The sequence below is a fragment of the Rhynchophorus ferrugineus genome, unplaced genomic scaffold (assembly GCF_030347505.1).
Source record: "Rhynchophorus ferrugineus isolate W39M unplaced genomic scaffold, kcgeb_rfMv2 rfM8, whole genome shotgun sequence".
Classification (NCBI taxonomy): Eukaryota; Metazoa; Arthropoda; class Insecta; order Coleoptera; family Curculionidae; genus Rhynchophorus; species Rhynchophorus ferrugineus.
Window position 1 is genome coordinate 4,424,944 of NW_027472587.1, and position 19,171 is coordinate 4,444,114.

The window sequence follows — 19,171 nt, forward strand, 5'->3', positions numbered from 1 at the left end:
TTTTCATAATTACTTTTAACTGTATCTGGTTCTGTACCGCGACTGGCTTGCCACTTCACACGGATCAAAAATGTTAATTAGGTTTTTTGATTCGAGTTGTATTGACCTCGAGATACGGTACCATAGGTTTGATCGTAGTTGATATGGATTGGCCGGTAAAACGTCAGATTCGACGAGATCACATCCGATGTATAGAGATAACGTCAATGGTTCTTGAGATTGCTTTCGGTTATCGAATAATTCTTGTTCAAGTTCAGAATCATACCGATATTTAAGTAAATTTAGATATGATTAACAGGCCTAATTGTAAATAAGATAGTCCAACATTAAAATATGTCTTAAAAAGTACTAACAAGATGCCCTCTGACAGTTGAACTGTTTTTTTTTAATTTTTCAAATATTAAAAAAAATATAAATTGTATTATATAATTAATTTTATTATTACACAAAAGCTACTAGGCATTTTGAGAGTTTGTGTTGGTAAAATCCGTGTTCCTTGGAGTCTTAACATTTTTAAAAGAACAAAACTAGTCGCCAAGATCCTGTGCAATTGACAGGACTAGATATTAATCCTAAATATTTCCGAAATCGTAAGTACTTCCAAATAATGCTGATGCTATTAGTGCGGGTAGGACAGAATGTTCCATTTTAGCGCTTCAAGATCAGTTTTAACTTCCTGAGCTACATGATGGGCATTATCATATAGCAAGACTACTTTCTCATGCCTATCTTTCTTCTCTACTTTCATACTTGTCTTGATAGGGTCTCTTAGCACCACTATACGTCTCCAGTAATTATGTGATGCAAAAAACCTTTGTTTTCTGACTTTGAAGCAGTTGCTGATATGTAAGTGCTGCTTTTTTCGTCTTTGGGCTTTAATTCAAATGGGGTCAATGTTCTTGTACTTGAAGCAGTCCTAAGGCTCAACGAATTTATGAGAAAATAATTTTTGAGTAACCTTGCTTAATTTGGCAACAATCTTCGTCGATCAGCTCCTGCAATACCGCGTCTTCAAACTTCTTTACTCTTTTGGGACACTCTTTGTTAAACTAATATAGTCGTCGCCATATGCCTCTATTATTATTCCATGCGCTCCAACTGGAGTTTTTTTGAAATTAAAAACAAATAGCAGCACAAAAACAATCCGCAAATGGAGCTTATTGAGCTCAAAACTCACTTAGATAGATATCATGTTTTGTCTAATTCGAAAATATAATGATGAGAAATTGTGAACGAATGTTTTACCTTCACATATCAAACCCATTATATTCATACCCATAATAAATTATTAAGGTATTAAAACGTTATTCGCCATTGGATTAAATAATTTTATCATTTTTGTCAAATGTTTGCGTAACAAACATGTTTTTAATGCATTTTTTAAGTATATTTATTATATGTATGATATTTAAGTATGTATTTAATAATTTTAATACAGAATAAAGATACTGAATTATCTTATTTACTACTTGAAGCAACAAAATATGTATAGAAAAAGTCGTGAGTTAAGTTATTAAGTTTTAATCAAGTAACAGAAAATAATGGTATGTTAACCAAAGATACCCAAATAATTTTAATATGCCTATCTAATACTTCTCTGGCATTGGGATCTTAGTAAATTCTATAGAGAGTTATACTATACTTGAATCAGGCTAAAATACCAAAATTGCCACTATATGTATCTAATATTTTCGAACTAAATCCTGGAATATTTGAAATTTGACGTCCATCTTCTTTAATTGATATCAGTGCATCTGGGGGATGGAGTTCTGAAATTCCATTTTTTTTCTAAAAATCTTTCTACAAATTTAAACAATGGAATACAACATTTAGGCACATCAAAATAAGAAGGAAGCATCTAATTACCACGATGTCATATTTCATAAGAACACAACTAATTTAATTAATTTAAATAATAGAAATAATAATAATAGTAACAGTAGTCAATTTTGCCGATGATATTACCATAATGGAGCAGTACGATGAAGTAACAATGAAACAGGAAACGTTAGTAAGCAAAATAAAGAATTGGGCTCAAAAACCATCGAGAATTAGTTTCAATGAGACTAAATCCATCTATGTCAATTTTACATTAAAAGAAATCAACATGTGCCTATCCGAATAAATAAAGTCCAGATGCCATATGCGAACTGTGCTGTAAGCCTCATGCAAAGAACTGGCTATTTGGAAAAAATGCAATATACAGTGAGGTACTGCTGTATAATTCATATGAATATACGGCATCCAGATGTCCGGTTGTGCCAAGAAGAGCAAAAGGGGTACTCTTAATTCTCCCAGATACTTCAGAAATTAGAAATGGATAGCATTAACCAGACCTTTAAAAATCTGACGTAGACTCATGAACAAAGACTTCTTCGCCATGTGAATGTCGAGGTAGTTCGACTTCTTACCGACACGTATCGGTCAAGATGACTCAAGATGACTAAGCCTTTTGAGCTGGTGTAGTGTGTTGATAGTGGAAAAGCTAGTGCTGGTGTACACGTTAATATTAGTATAAACAAGTTGATGGAAACTAGGAGATTTTAATGCAAAATTATTTAGTTTTTGTAGTAATTTAATGCTGCATAATACTACTCATTGAAGAAGTAATACTCATATTGTAATTTTTAGTAGTATCAGTAAGATATTATTTAATGATAATAAAAAGTTTGGCGTTAATAAATATTAAAATGATTTAATGTAATTTATCATCATATAGATTATAGACTATATATTCTAAATAAGATTGTAATCTATGTATGGATTATAGATCCATTACTATGATCCTGAATCTTCTTCTGGCCTGATACGAGTTCATGTGCCCAAATTTCAGATTATTTTTGTTATAACTTTATTAATTGAATTACATACAAGAATTCGTCAAAAAGGCCTGGTCTAAGGAAGAAAAATTAAGGTACTCAATACGATTTTCATAAAGATATAAATATTTTAATCCCTGTCACTTTTATCTTTCTTCAAAATTAAAAATGATTGTCATCAAAGGAATAAGTAACAGCCGTCGTACAGCTATATTTCACAGACTGAAATATGAAGTCGTTTTTACAACCCTTTCATATCCACGAACATATTGAATGAATACAATTGATACACGTTTATTGAAAATGCAAATATATAATCCGTTGATTTTTAGATTGTTATGAAAGAATGGCGATTGGTGAAAAACTTAGTCCCAAACAGACTTACAAAACATTCGACCACAACACGGTTTCTAAATGCGAGATGGAATGTACGCAAGAAAACGATACGTGCAGAGCTTTCAGCTTTGGGTAAGCTACTGATATAAACACATCTTGAAATAGGCCAATTTTATGTGAGTATATCTCATTCAATTATTATCATCTGCCATCATTAACCTTTGGTCTGTAACATCTTGTAAATATCTAACCTACATATCACTCCAAAATAATCTGCACCAACATATAACAATAATTATACAACCTGTTAATGTCTAATTACTTTAGAACTATTTGTTTGATCTACGAAAGAGTCTAGATTTGAAACGATTGATTATGTACAAACATTCAGAGCAGATACAGCAGATGAACAAATTAATATATGACTATACATACAATTAACATATACATAATATTTATTTATTATAAGATGTTCATAAAAGAGATTCTTATAGTTTCTGAATAATTTCCAATCGAATGCCCCATTCTTGAACCAAAACATCCGTCAATTGTGATGTTGATAGTTGTGATGTCTTTAGTGATGTTGGAGATGGAAATGAACTCCTCTCGCTATGGCTATTATGCTGATTGTACCCCTCATTATTCCCTGATTTACTTTACTTTACTATTGCTTTCCTGCGTTGCTCATGCTCTGAGGAATATTGTGTCTTAAGTCTTGCTCTGAAACATTTCCAATTTTTCTATATTGCTGTTGCTTGCTGTGCCCCATAATTGAATGTACTTCCAGATCGGTTTGATGATGGATTTGTATACCATCATTTTGATGCTCATTACTTAAATAGGACTGATGACCTGTTAACCAATTGATACTACGGAGCCTGCTGTCAAGTTGTTTACCCTTGGTCCAAGTGTGATCTTGCCAGGTTAACCTAAGATCCAAGTAAACGCTCAAGTATTTCGCATGTTCCTCTTGTGAGATGTTTTCGTTGCATAATTTCACCGATGTACAGGTTTCTCTTCTCAGAGTGTAAGTAACATGAGTGAACTGGTTAAACCATTTCTAGATTTTATTGAGATAGCACTGCAGTTGGAGTTAAGCAGTTTTTGGATCAGATTTATGTCTTCACTAGTTGGAAGGTCTGCAGTGTAAATCAGGTACAACACCGGTGTCAATATGCCCAGAATATGCAACAGAATATTTATCCTTGCACTTAATCATGAAGCTCCTTCCATTGAGGTAAAATGAGAGTAAATGGTAATATGAATGTAGAACAGTACAATCCATTTTCCGGAGATCTACTGATGACGTACTACTGATACGTACATGATTTTATCAGTTACTGGTGGAAGACTTACGAGATCCTATCCTGCTGTGGTTTTCCTGGTTTGGGCATCATAACGACTTCTGAAAGCAGGCGTGGAAGATTTTCACTAGGCTCATAATTCCCTTGTGCGGTAGATTTTTCAAGACAATTTCGTCGAGAAGATCATAGCCTCGTCCTTTTACTTCATTGAGATTTCTTATATCTGTCAGAACCTTTTTGGGATGCACGCTCTTCAATGGTAGATACGTTTGCAGAGATTATATAAGTTATTCTTTAATTTCGGCTCTGTGTTCCTGGTCAGCCTCCGAGAATGGTTGAAATAGGCTACTTAGATAGTCAGCGAAGTTACTAGCTTCCTGCTTATATGATCTTGTCCTATGCTGTCCTTAATAGGAGTTATTTGAGCTTTAGGCTTTTATATGGTTTTAGTTGCTTTTCACAGTGTCTACTCTAGGTGTTGTTGTTGTAACAGGTAGTTCTGGACATCTATTAAGAAAGGTTTGGTCTATCTTGGGTATCGAGTGGTATGCAAAGTTTTTCTAAGACTTCTTTTTTTCTTTTGTCCTTGATGTTATTAGGATATACATTGTGCTTCAGGGGAGAATATTTTTCTTTTGGGCATTGCTTCGTTGGTTTGAACAGTAAAGATATTTTTATGAAACTTTACTTCTGTGTTCCTCATATAGTGTGTTCGAGTGGGGGGGGGGAGGAGATCAGCTAGTATAATCGTTGTACTAATGTTGAGCATAATTAAGGTGTGATCCCAGCTTAAATCGACACATATTTCAATTTTTGTTAAGTTTCTGTCAACATTTTTGTAATAAATATGTTCTGTCAGTTGGCCAGTAAGTAAGTTCCCCAAAGAGCCATTCAAGCCTCATTTTTGCTACTATTTGTAGCAGTTGCCTTCCTCCACTATATTGTCGCCCAAATCATACCAGAACATACCCCATGCTTGACTGTAGAAAGCAGGCATTCAGGGTCATAAACTTCTTTTGGGGTTCTCCATACATAACCCACCTATCTGCAGCAAACAATGTAAACAATTAGATTCATCGGACCACGCCACATTCTTACAGTCATCAAGTGTTCAAGTTTTATGATCGTCACTTCTCTCGCAGCTTAGCTTTGGCTTCCCTTACGAATATTTAGTTAGCTATTCGTATGAAATGCTATTTGAAATATGGCACAAGGTAATAGAAAATAATAGATAATAATTACAAGATTATGCCCGTATTTCTCTACTTACTATGGTAATAAAATTTGCTGAAAAATCTTTAAAAATTAAGTTATACCTAACAAATATACGGACACAAAAGCAAACAAAACCAGAAATGACGAAGGTTACAGTTTCCGCTTTACATTTAGAACTATCGTACTGTGACCTAATTGGTCTTATTCTTTTGTTTCCAAAGTGTAAGCCTACTGGTTAAAGTTAACAAGGTTGTTTTCGGAATTCGAGAAAAAAACACAAACGCTTCCTTAACATAATAATAACATCACCCATCGCACGATGAATAATGCAAATAATATTCATCAACCCGAGCGCTCAAACGCGGTACCACGATTGTTTAAAATTAGTCACATCATTTGCAGGATCCCCGACATCAAGAGAGAAATCAGAATATAAGGTAAATTACCTACTTGAAATTGGGGACTTGATAAAAGAAAGACCAAAAGCTCGAAGAGTATCGCACAGAACCAGAAATGCTGTAGATAAAGTAATTTTTAACATAATTAGTATGAGTTGCTTCGAGAAAGATGTTAGTGAATTGAGCCCGGTAGCAGAGAAAAATTACTCGCTATGGAAGACAACTCGCAGATTTAAAAGAACAATTTTTAGAGTACCGCCTATTAAAAATGATCAAAATGAATGGCTTCGACGCAACGATGAAAGAGCTCAATTATTCGCAAAACATTTAGCTAACGTATTCCAACACATTGATATAGAATCTACAATAGATATAAATCCTTTTTATCAGCCCGATCTAATTATAAATCTGATTTCTCCAATATCAGTTGCCACAGAAATTGACAACAATCTTAATTCTAAAAAAGGTCCTGGAATTGATGATATTTCATCTGGGTTATTAAAAGAGCTGCCATGAAAAGCAATAATCATGTTAACATATTTATTCAATACCTGTTTGAGACTGACCCATATTCCGGAATGTCTTAAGGTTGCTCGAATAGTTATATTTAAAAAATCTGACAAACCAACAGAACAAGTTGAATCTTACAGGCGTCTTTCACTGCTACCTGCGATATCAAAATTACTTGAGAAACTGTTGTTAAAACATATTAAACCATATAAAAAAATACCAGAAATTCCAGATTCAGAGTTTGAAATTCGAAGTCTCCACTCGACAATCGACAAAATGCACGGAGTAACAGCAGTTGTTGAAAAGGCATTCGAAGGTAAGAACTACTGCCCTGCGATATTCCTGGACGTCTCACCAGCTCTTGACCTAACTGGTTTGATTTGACTTATTTGGCATTAATATATAAAATGAGCAAATTGCTACCCAATTACTGTTGATTGCTGGAATCATATATTTTCGAAAGAAAATTCATCAACCAATTTGGACCTATGGGATGCAAATAAGGGGTTGCACAGAAACATCAGACAATCACCCAAAACGAAATTCTACGATCAATTACCAATGCTTATCGCTACGTAACCCACGAAGAGCTGCACGATGACCTTGAAATCAAATGGATACACGAAGTGATCCAAGATTTCACCTTAAAACATGAAATAATGTTGCTAAATCACAGCAACGTGGACAACACGCAGGATATCAGAAGTTTGAAGCGAACCAAATAACACGAACTTGTTTAATAACTTGTCGTATAAGTGTATTCTTAACTAACTTAAACTTAGCTTAGACAGTAGAACTTTAGAATAGTAGCAATAAATTAATTAGTAAATTAAGATTGTACTAAGTATATCTAATGTAAGATGTAATTAATTAAAAAAATTGCAGGATCGGGACCAAAGGAAACGGGACGTGCCTGCTGAGTAAATCGTCCATCCGTGAGACAGGCGATCTAAAACCCATCGGGACGATCGCCGATCCCGATTATGATCTGTACATCAAGAAGGTCGATTGCAAGATAGTGATCGATCCGCCTGATAACGCGGACTCGCAGAAACTGCCCGATCAAGTTAGCGATTATTCCAATAAACCGACGACTATCGATCAGGATCATCGAGATGATAAGCGAAAACCACCACGGAATCAGTACCACCAAGATTCCGATTCAAACTATTACGGTGTTTTAAATAGGCCTTATCAAGGTACTTTTAGAACGTATGCATAAATTCTCATTATCTGACATGTGATGCTCCATTTGTTGTAAATTGTAACAACTCGGGTTTATTACGCTTGATCATCTTCAAACACTGCTCCGAATCATCAACTCGTCGTTGTTTTTGGTCAAAAGTGAGCTCGCGCGACACCCACTTTACACATAGCTTTCTCATGGCCAAATATTCATGAATGATATGATGTACACGTTCAGTTAATATCTTTAGAGTGTCTGCTATTTCATTCAATTTCAATTTACGGTCATTCAAAATTATTTTGTGGATTTTTCTAATGTTTTCGTCGATAACAACCCCTTTTGGGCGTCCACTGTGATGGTCTTCGGTGCTCATTTCACCACGTCTAAACTTAACATACCAGTTGTTGATGTATATATATTTATATATATATATATATATATATATATATATATATATATATATATATATATATATATATATATATGCTATAAATTAATTCTCTAGGATTTAGAAGAGATGTGTATTAATCGCTTTAAACACATTTGTAGCCAACTTCATGTCGAATACTCACTTTTCACTATACTGTTTCGTTGAAGCGTGAACAAAACCTTTTTTGCAGTGCGTTGAAAGTGTCTGAACTTGTATCGAGTAAATCACATTTATATGATGCAGAACTTAGTTGCGATTTATACTTGGATTACTTAGATTTATTATGAGATTTCGTTACAACAAAAATAATCCAAACACATATGCATTAGTTCCAAACATTTAGATAAGCTAATTTCTAAGATATTATGTGTAAAACCAGGCATATTCGGCACCGAACAAGATATTCGAGATAAGCAGAATGATAATGCCAAGAGCGTTACATGTTAACATTTCAACTCCTTGAAAGATCTCATATATATATATATATACATATATATATATATATATATATATATATATATATATATCGAGAAGCGTATTGACCTTGATTGAAACCCGTGGTAAAGCTGAACCTCAGGGTATTTATGAGCATATAGCTTTATCAAGATAAGTAAATCACCATTGGATAAGTCGTTCCTTCCCTGTAAATAATAAGAAGAAAGAATATAATAAGAAATAATTACTTTTCAGAAGAAATTTACACTACAATTTACAGTACAAGCTACTACTTCACACAGTCTTCACACAGTATTACACAAGTCTTCGTGAAATACTCTACATTTAATTACCTGGTAAAATGAGTGCACAGTTGGTGCCACTTGGCAGTGGAATATTGTGGTCACTAACCATTTAGACCCGTCTAATCTTTGAAAGTTTCATTGTAGATAAGTCGTTTTAACTTTATCTCTTTTTCTCTCATAGTCGGGGAAAAGGACGCGCACAAGTTTTACTATTTTACAACAAGTGAAGGTCATGGAATACTGTGTGAAGCTTATGGTAACCATGTTACATCGATTTCAACATTTGAATAATTTATTTTTTTTATAATTTATAATATTTATATATTTATAATAATTTTTTTTTAAATTTTAAAAGTGGTGATTTTTGATATCAGAAACAAAAATCATTCTAGACAGCCAAAAAAACTTGAAGGCGAAGATTTGAAGGCATTATTCGATGAAACCTTCTTATGGTGATCGCAATCAACCACAATTTATGCGTTTGAGCATGGCAATAACAGGCCACATATTGCAAAAACGATGAAATTACTTGGAAACATTAAAATTGGAAGTACTACTCCACCCGTCTTATTCTCCAGACTTTTCTTCTGATTACCACTCATGACATGTCTGGGCAACGCTTCAGTTCTTATAAGGGTGCCAAAAATTGAGTCGATTTGTAGATAGCCTCAAAAGATATATCGTTCTTTCGATATGGAATCCGTAAATTACCAAAAAGATGAGAAAAAGTAGCGGCTATCCATGGACAATACCTTAAGTAAAATATATTGTGCCGATTTTTCTCAATAACGCTTCAAATAAAAGAAACCTTTGAAACTAATTTATAAACTAATATATTAATCAATTTTCCATCATTTCCTATTCTTTTACCCATATTTCTAGCAATAATTATAAGCAATATTATTATTAGCATAATTTCTAGCAATATTATGTCGAAAGAACGATTGCGGCTTCGCCTAGATCCAACGGTCGATCTATTTTCCCACTTCAACAGTATTTCGAAACTGTGGTAATCAGAAGGCTCTATATCTAAGTAAGCATGGTGCAGCAAAATTTCCCATTCAAACTGCAGCAGTCTATGAATCTAAAGCTGTTACAACTCTTGTAATGTGCGGCCGAGCGTTGTCATGCAAGAGGATGACTTATTCGCCTATTACTTGCAATTGTTGGTCTTTTCTGCAACAATACGTCGTTCAATTTGTTCAAATGACGTCGGTAGACATCTGCAATAACATGTTCATTCAGTATTAGTAGCCGTTTTATTATTTAAGCTACACCTACACAACTTTATGGCCATGAATATGCTGCCTCGATGTAAATGTGAATGGCACTCCTGAACCAGAATAGCTTGTGGATATCGTAGTAGATTCAGCAGTGTTCATTACGATATACCAAAAAGTACTGTTTTTTTATCTAACATGCAATGAAACCACATTGTTGAAACAGTTCATAATGATATTTTTAAACCATTCGTGTGGTAGCCATTTTCCCCCTCTTTGGCTTTTTCCCATTGCATCTCAATCTCTGGCAACATTTGAATCATAAACTTTCTGCTGTCTGAACGTTCTTTGAAAGCTTGAAATGGGTTTTCGTCCAATAACTTTTGCAGTTCATTGTCTCCGAACTTTTTGGTTCTTCATCATTGATATCAAAATCACCAATTTTAAATAACATTGAGATTAAAACCGAAAGTTACGATATGACAGAACAGCAATACCATCAGTTTCTAAAAGTATTTGATGAGATTCGCCGGCGTGTTTGTTCAAATCAAACAAAAACAGTTTTGGGCGTTCAATGATTAGCGTCTGTAGATACTGAATAAGTTAATAATACAAAACTAATGTGTCAAAACCATCACAGTTTACAATTAATACTTCGCATTTTCACCTATAGATATTCCTGATTAAAATACTTGCAATCACCTAATACGCCTTAAATTGCTACAAAAAGTTGTGAAAATTATGAATATGTTCACTTTTAAAAAACGTTCACATCGACAAGAAAATTTGAAAAAGGTTGAAGATTTTTGCTTTACACAAGAAAAACTTGCTGAATCATTAAAAGTTTACTGGAATTATTTTTTTCGAACTTTACTTTTAATCAAACACGTATTTGGAAACAACAATAAAATCTAACGGCTAATACTATTATCCCAAAACTATATTTTTTTCTTTCCTTCGAACATTTTTTCAGAGAGACCATCTGTGATAGCTATTTGCATAATTTTTCTTCCTGAATCACTTGCACAGCCTTTAGAACTTTACGTTTAACTTTTCAACTCTGCAAGTTGTATTCATCCAAATAGCCTTTATCTGATATCAAAATGCCCCTTTTGAGCCTCTGCCCCTCTATAAGAAAATGCATTTATAATTAAGTGCCAAATATTATACATATTAATAATCAAATAATTGAAAACATTTTATGACTCATATAAAACTAACCTAATTAATTTTTCCGTTATTTTAAGAATACGATAATGGATACCAGTATAACAGGCCCAGTAATAACTACGGTCCTCAAAGGCCAGTGCAACAAGAATACGGCACGCATCATGTACAAACGCTGGTTAGTATATCTTCAGGTCCTCAAAGTGTCTTACATCCAGTTCATGATATATTGGTAGCTGGAAACGGTTATGACTCGCATAGACCTCAAGGATTAAGGCCTTCTAGCAATTATGATAATGGTATAGATGTTATAATACATATTAAAATTATTCACGTATAATATATCAATGCAATATATTTCCAGATAATTTACCTCCATATCGCCCGGCGTCGTTGAGTCATCCTTACCATAAATGCAAACCTCAAGGTGATTCGTACCCCAATGACCATGGAAGGCCAAGCAGGCCAGCGTCAGCGTATGGTGATTTAAGTCAACCGGATTTGGAATATGACCATTCGAGGCCAAGGCCTGGAGAGCGACCAGGTCCATACGCTCCAAGTAGTTAATTAACTCTGATTTTTAATTAAATACGTTCGTAATTAACGTTTTTTCAGATTACAAACCTGCGGAACCATATCCAGATTTACCATACGGATCTACAGACCCATACTTACCTTCTACGGATTATGACAGACCACAATCTGATTATGAATTAAAACCCTTCAATTATCAGCCATCATCAGGATATAGTGATAGTTTTTCCGCTTCGGATAGAAGAAAATATCAGTCGGTTAATAAGTTCGATTCATACGAATCACACTCTACGGGGTAAGACATATTTAATTAATGGATTTTCTTTTAAACAACGCATATTGTTATTTTTGTGAATACGGTGGACACATAGATGGCGCTACGGGAATTAAATCCAAATATTTTTAGTTAGCCCTAACCCTCAAAAGATGCGTGCATAAATTTGACAGCTGTGGGATCATTAGTTTCTGAATTATAACATTTTGAGTGAAGCATCATTAGTTTGTGAATTGTAACATTTTGAGTGAAGCAACTTTTGTTATTGTGAAAAAAATTGATAAAAAAGAATTGAGTTTTCGGACAATGTCCCAGAAAAATCAACCATCACGGATTGGTATGCCAAGTTTAGACGTGGTGAAATGAGCACCAAAAATGGTGAACGCAGTGGAGGCCCAAATGAGTTTGTTACCGACGAAAACATTTAAAAAAATCACAAAATGATTTTGAATGACAGTAAATTGAAATTGAACGAAATAGCAGACATACTAAAGATATCAACTGAACGTGTACATCATATCATTCATGAATATTCGGGTATGAGAAACCTCTGTGCAAAGTGGGTGCTGCGCGAGTTCACTTGAGGCCAAAAACAACGACGAATTGATGATTCGGAGCAGTGTTTGAAGATGATCAAGCGTAACAAACCGAATTTTTGCGTCGATATGTGACAATGGATGAAACATGGCTCCATCGTTTCACTCCGAAGTCCAATCGACAATCAACCGAGTGGACTACACACGATCAACCCGCTCCAAAGCGTGGAAAAACGCAACGGTCGACTAAGGTTATGGCGTCTGTATTTTGGGATGCGCATGGATAAATTTTCGTTGACTACCTTGAAAAAGGAAGGACCATCAACAGCCACTATTACATAGCGTTACTTGGACAATGCACCGTATCACAAGTCAGTAAAAACTATGGCAAAAATCCATGAATTGGATTTCGAATTGCTGCCTCATCCACCGTATTCTCCAGATCTGACTACCAGCGACTATTTCCTGTTCTCAGATCTCAAAAAAATGCGCGCCGCGAAGAAATTTTCGTCGAATGAAGAGGTGATCGCCGAAACTGAGGCCTATTTTGAAGCAAAGAACAAATCGTTCTACAAAACTGGTATCGAAAAGATGGGGGGTCGCTATAATCAGTGTATCAGCCTTGAAGGGAATTATGTTGAATAAAAAAACTAATTTTGTCAAAAAAATTTGTTTTACTATGGTAGGCCGGGTACTTTTCAATTGACCTAGTAATTTCAAGGTTAGTCGTTTTAGCAAAACAACATCTGTTTTATCAGTGGCACAAGTTAATGAAAACAGTAGTCACATTTATCGAATTACGTTTTCACCCACCGCACAGTCCAGATCTAGCCTTCACCAAATACTGGCTGTTTATAACCTTAAAGAAATGCTTCAGGGAAGGAGGATTGGCTCAAATGAAGAAGCAATTGCCGATGTTGAAGTCTACTTTGAACATTCTTGAAATTAATCACTCTTGAAAACGTGTATCTTGATGATATGAAGTTTATTGAGTTTTTGAATGATGTGTGATAGCGTTATTGCTTTTTAACTTATATTACGACCCTTATTATTTCAATCTTTGGCTAAAAAGTACAAATTGCACTCGATAGCAAGCTTAAATTCTTCATTTGCATGTTTTTTATTAACTATGGCGCTAAGTCAGCATGTCCACTGAGTTCTAAAACATCAAAACCAATACTTGCATGTAACTATTAGCTAAAATAATTAAAGTTTCTTAATCGTTATAATAATGAGGCTATTTTAATCAACCGTTACAATATTTTGATCCGTTGTAGCTTTGTGACTAGCGCATAAGACATCTCCCTGTGTAGTTTGAAGATGACATATTGATACTGTTTTTCTTAGTACCCTGCCAGTACCTTCTGTTGTTCCCCTTATAAACAGAAAACTCTTCGCTCTTATCGTTTTCGATTTCTCTTTTATATTATATGATCATTGTAAGTTATTGCTCATTTAGTGAATCTTGTTATTCATGTCAATCAAGGTATATCAATTTTATCGAAGGACACATCTAAGATTAGTAAGTTTATTCTTTAAAGAATCCGGTTTATATGTGATGAAAACTCTGTAAATTAAAGACTTCAGGACGGATAATTTGGGATAGTTGGGATAAGAGAAGGTTCTTAAACCTGATATGCTAGCTCTACTATTCATACTTTCATCGAACTAAAACGACCAAAAAAGGAATCTAAAAAACTTTTTCGGTATTCATAATAAACGGACGTTGGTGTGATTTAGTAACCATGTTTGTTAATGTTAAGGTCATCATGCAGTTAATCGTTTATTACGTAGCACTGGTAATTAATCGAAGGACATTATTTTGACAGAGTTGGATTGGTACTAGTCGAATTGCTGTTTTGCTACCAAAAAGGCTTTATAACTGACCGATTGACTAAACCAATGTATTTGAGCTTCGGTCGAGTTGAGAATATTTTCCGACTAACCATTATAGTTTTTGATTTTCAGTCTTGTCTGCTCTGATTCTTGTCTAACGTGATTCTTGTCTAGATGGATTTCGAAGTATTTTACTGACTCTACTTCCCGAAAGACAAAATTGATTGACCAGTTTCTGGTCCACATGAGAATTTTGTTGACTTGACACTTGTCTATTTCTTATAGTCCTAGACAGAGATATATATTTTGTCATAATGACACTTGATTCAAATGTTTTACTTTAATGTATAACAATTTGCGATTATTATTTAATTCGGTTTGAACTTTTAACGTTTGAAGTCATCTACAACATATTTTTAAAAGCAATAGATGGCTCAAAAATACAGATTCTCTTCAAATACATTAAGTAAAATAAAGGCTTGAAACAAGTGATGCTAAGTCCGACTTAAACTCCAATATAAGAAAAAAGAAGAAAGTTATTGATGCAAAATAACGAATATTTGAAGGTTGTGTTGTTGAGAAGTTTATAAAGATGGGCTCACAACTGCAGATTATCTTCAAATACATTAAATAAAATAAAGGCTTGAAACAAATGATGCTAAGTCCGACTTAAACTCCAATATAAGAAAAAAGAAGAAAGATGTTGATGCAAAATCACGAATATTTGAAGGTTATGTTGTTGAGAAGTTTATAAAGATGTCTTGATCTTACCATACCATTTAACATCTTTTGTTGATCATAAAAGACTCCTTGGACACCTGATAACATTGGAAAATCGTAAAAATCAATTAACGATTCTTATATTTTTCTAATAAATATCATTATATTGACCTCACTTTACAGTTATCATCCACCAACTGATCCCAGCTTCAACTACTACGATCAGTACGACCGTCCCGATCCCTCCAGACCCAACAGATACGGATCCATCATACCACACCCCAGCGATTACGATTTCAGGCCATCAAACGCCGGACATTTGCATCGCGATCCTGAAAAACCAAACGGAAATGGCTACGATCAATCCAAGCCAGACCACACCGGATACAAACCGAATGGTAGCCACCGGCAACCCAGACCAGATCATCTCGAGCCGAACCAAGATTACGACAAACCCAGGCCGAACAGACCTGACGATCCTAATGGAAGACCTCTCAAACCGTCTACAGAGATGAATCGTTATGAAGGGGTGGATTATGACAACAAACATTATGGAAAACCTGGAGAATACGGCGACGAATATGGTCAGAAAGTTGTCTCTCATAGTATCGGACGGAATGGCCAACGGATAACTTCAATCATCACAGAATTAAAGAACAGTAAGTACACATTTTTTATATCAAAACTAGCGGACCGAACAGACGTTAATTCGACAGACAAGTTGGCTATTTTTTTACAAGGAATAATTAATTTTGACACTGAAACATATACTATAAGATTATCACAATAACATGCATTTAGTGATTTTGTTGTCATTAGAAACGATGAAAAAATCCTGGAAAAATTTCATAAAAATCGGTCCAACCGTTTAGGAGAAGTTCAGTTACATTCAGACAAAAGAATTATATATAATGATAAAGAAAGATATAACTCACATATAACAAAACGGAGATCAAATGTTTTTAAAATTTTAAAAAATATATTTATTACATTGTTACTAGTCATTGCCGACTTACCTACAATTTGTCTTTACAATAACTTAAATTTAGGTATATATACAACAGGTCAATTGAAAAGTCCTCAGTCTACCATAGTAACACACATTTTTTTAGCAAAATTAGTTTTTTTATTCAACATAATTCCCTTCGAGAGTGATACACTGATTATAGCGACTCTCCAACTTTTCGATACCATTTTTGTAGTACGATTTGTCCTTTGCTTCAAAATAAGCCTCAGTTTCGTCGATCACCTCTTCATTCGACGAACATGTCTTCCCAGCGAGCATTACTTTGAGATCTGAGAACAGGAAAATTGGCTGGGGGTCAGATCTGGAGAATACGGTGGATGAGGAAGCAATTCGAATTTTTTTTTTCTTCAAATGCGGCCGTTTTTCAGCGATTTTGTCCTTCAAACTGTCCAATTACGCTATGTAATAGTCGCTGTTAATGGTCTTTCCATTTTCAATGTAGTCAATGGAAATTATTCGATGCGTATCCCAAAATACAGACGCCATAACCTTGCCAGGCGACTGTTGCGTTTTCCCACGCTTTAGAGCGGGTTAATCATGTGCAGTCCACTCGGATGACTGTCGATTAGACTTCGGAGTTTCATCCATTCTCATATATCGATGCAAAAACTCGGGTTTATTATGCTTGATCATCTTCAAACTCTGCTCCGAATCATCAACTCGTCGTTATTTTTGATCAAAAGTGAGGTCGCGCGGCACCCACTTTGCATAGAGCTTTCTCATACCCAAATATTCGTGAATGATGTGATGTGCACGTTCAGTTAATAACTTTAGAGTGTCTGCTATTTCATTTAGTTTCAATGTACGGTCATTCAAAATCATTTTGTGAATTTTTTAAATGTTTTTGTCGGTAACAACCTCTTTTGGGCGTCCACTGCGTTCACCATCTTCGGTGCTCATTTAACCACGTCTACACTTAGCATACCAATCCTTGATAGTTGATTTTCTTAGGGCAGTATCCGGAAACTCGGCATCAAGTCAAGTTTTTGGTTCAACTGTATTTTTTCTCTTCAAAAAGCAATATTCCTTTTTATCATTTTTTTTTTTCACAACAACAAAAGTTGCTTCACTCAAAATGTTATAATTCACAAACTATGATCAGACATCTGTCAATTTATACACGAATCTTTTAAAGGTTAGGGCTAAAAGGGCTGAGGGAGGTAACTAAAAAACATATGTATTTAATTCTAATAGCCCCATCTATGCGTCCGGCAGGGGACAATTCAATTGACCTTAATTTTCTGATTGAAGTCGGTATCTGAAGGTCTCGGTGTAGGTAATAAGTGCTGTAGTATCTCGGTGCACCTACAATACTTCTCAGGACTTTCTTCTGTAAAATATTTATTATACTAACAAAACTTGTATGTCAGTAACATCCCCATAATTGAATTCCGCATATCCATATAAGTTTCAAAACTTGTTTGTATAATAGCAACTTATTACGTATTGTTAATTGTGATTTTCTTCCAATTAACCAATATATTTTCCTATATTTTAATTCCAGTTCTCTCCTTTTCTTTTTACAAATTCTTTCCGGTAAAGTTTTGCAACAAGATTAATTCCGAGATACGTTGTTGCTATATGGAATGATAGTATTGTGTATTGCTATTGGAGCTTGTGCGGTCTGATTACTTATATTGTCACTTGCGTGTTGTAATTTTCGTGTGGCTTCTTTGCAATAGTCTGCGACAACAAGAATCACAGTATCATCAGCAATTGTAGCCCTCATGATATTTTCCATTTGTGGCATATCATATGTGTAGAGTAGGTAAAGAATTGGCCCCAATACTCTTCCTTGTGGTATACCTGCTTTTGCTCCATTTATTGTAGAGTAAGGCTTCCTCTTATTTGATTATATTGATGATAAACATTCTGGCTTCAATATAAGATTTTAATAGTTCACTGTGTTATTTCGGTATCATTTTCTGTAGCTTATGAACAAGGCCGCCATGCCATATCTTATCGATGGCTTGTGCTACTCTGAAGAATGTAGCTGAACCTTTTTGTCTTCATAGGCAATTTTTAAAATGACAAAAAAAACTAAAGCAGAATGCTATGTCTAACTTATTAGAGCGTTTAAACTTTATTGTAAATTTCCACAATACCAAAACAACAATTTTTTTCTCAATCAAAACCAAGTATTTGTGATTCAACCCTCGTAAGCGACAAAAAAAAACAAAATATGAAATTCGGTATCCAATTAATTATCAGTCCTGTCAGCAAATTGTTTAAAACTAATTTCAACAAATGTTAAGAAGGCTATAAAATTTAATCATAAGGAAAAAGTTCTAAACTCTGACCTATTGTTAATTATAACGTTACATCACTGCTAATTAACGACGATAATCATCTCCTGGTCTCAGCACCTGAAGGTTACACCTTTACAATATTATTATAGCCTTTTGTCGTCAACACGCATAACTAATATAGAGATTTGCTAATATTTCAATGAAAACTAAACTTAAACGCTATATATCTTTAGATTACTACGAACTTAAATGCTGCTAGATTATATATATATTTCTTAAAATTTGACAGCTCTCATTCATTATTCAATTGTCTTATTTTTATAAATATCTGTTCCCACAGGAAATAAAAACACGTTAATTAATAATTATAAGAATAAAGTAATTCACAAGGCATGTTATTAAAGGAATCTGTTTCTTGTTCTAGCGTACGAAATCAATGGATGGGACTAAAATATATTTGTAAAATATGATAATATACATTTAGTTATCATAAAAATTCAAACGATATATATTGGTTCAAATTGAATTTTCATTAATAATTTTGTGTATTTACACCTTAATTTAGTTTCCAATGAATTGTATTATTACAGAAATCTATTTCCTATGATCGAACTTAATTGACACTAACAGGCAATAGATGGCGCAGCTATTTTTTTAATTTATATTTTAA

General features: G+C 34.2%; 1 protein-coding gene across 1 annotated transcript in view; it reads left to right on the top strand.

Moving 5' to 3' along the window:
* Positions 1 to 19,171, top strand: part of LOC143200541 (uncharacterized) — a 52,305-nt gene that overhangs the window by 5,269 nt on the left and 27,865 nt on the right. The window contains exons 2-7 of the mRNA XM_076410978.1: positions 3,152 to 3,287; positions 7,468 to 7,781; positions 11,406 to 11,624; positions 11,690 to 11,884; positions 11,941 to 12,154; positions 15,409 to 15,884. Coding sequence (XP_076267093.1) covers positions 3,152 to 3,287; positions 7,468 to 7,781; positions 11,406 to 11,624; positions 11,690 to 11,884; positions 11,941 to 12,154; positions 15,409 to 15,884 — 1,554 coding nt within the window. The remainder of the gene's footprint in view (positions 1 to 3,151; positions 3,288 to 7,467; positions 7,782 to 11,405; positions 11,625 to 11,689; positions 11,885 to 11,940; positions 12,155 to 15,408; positions 15,885 to 19,171) is intronic.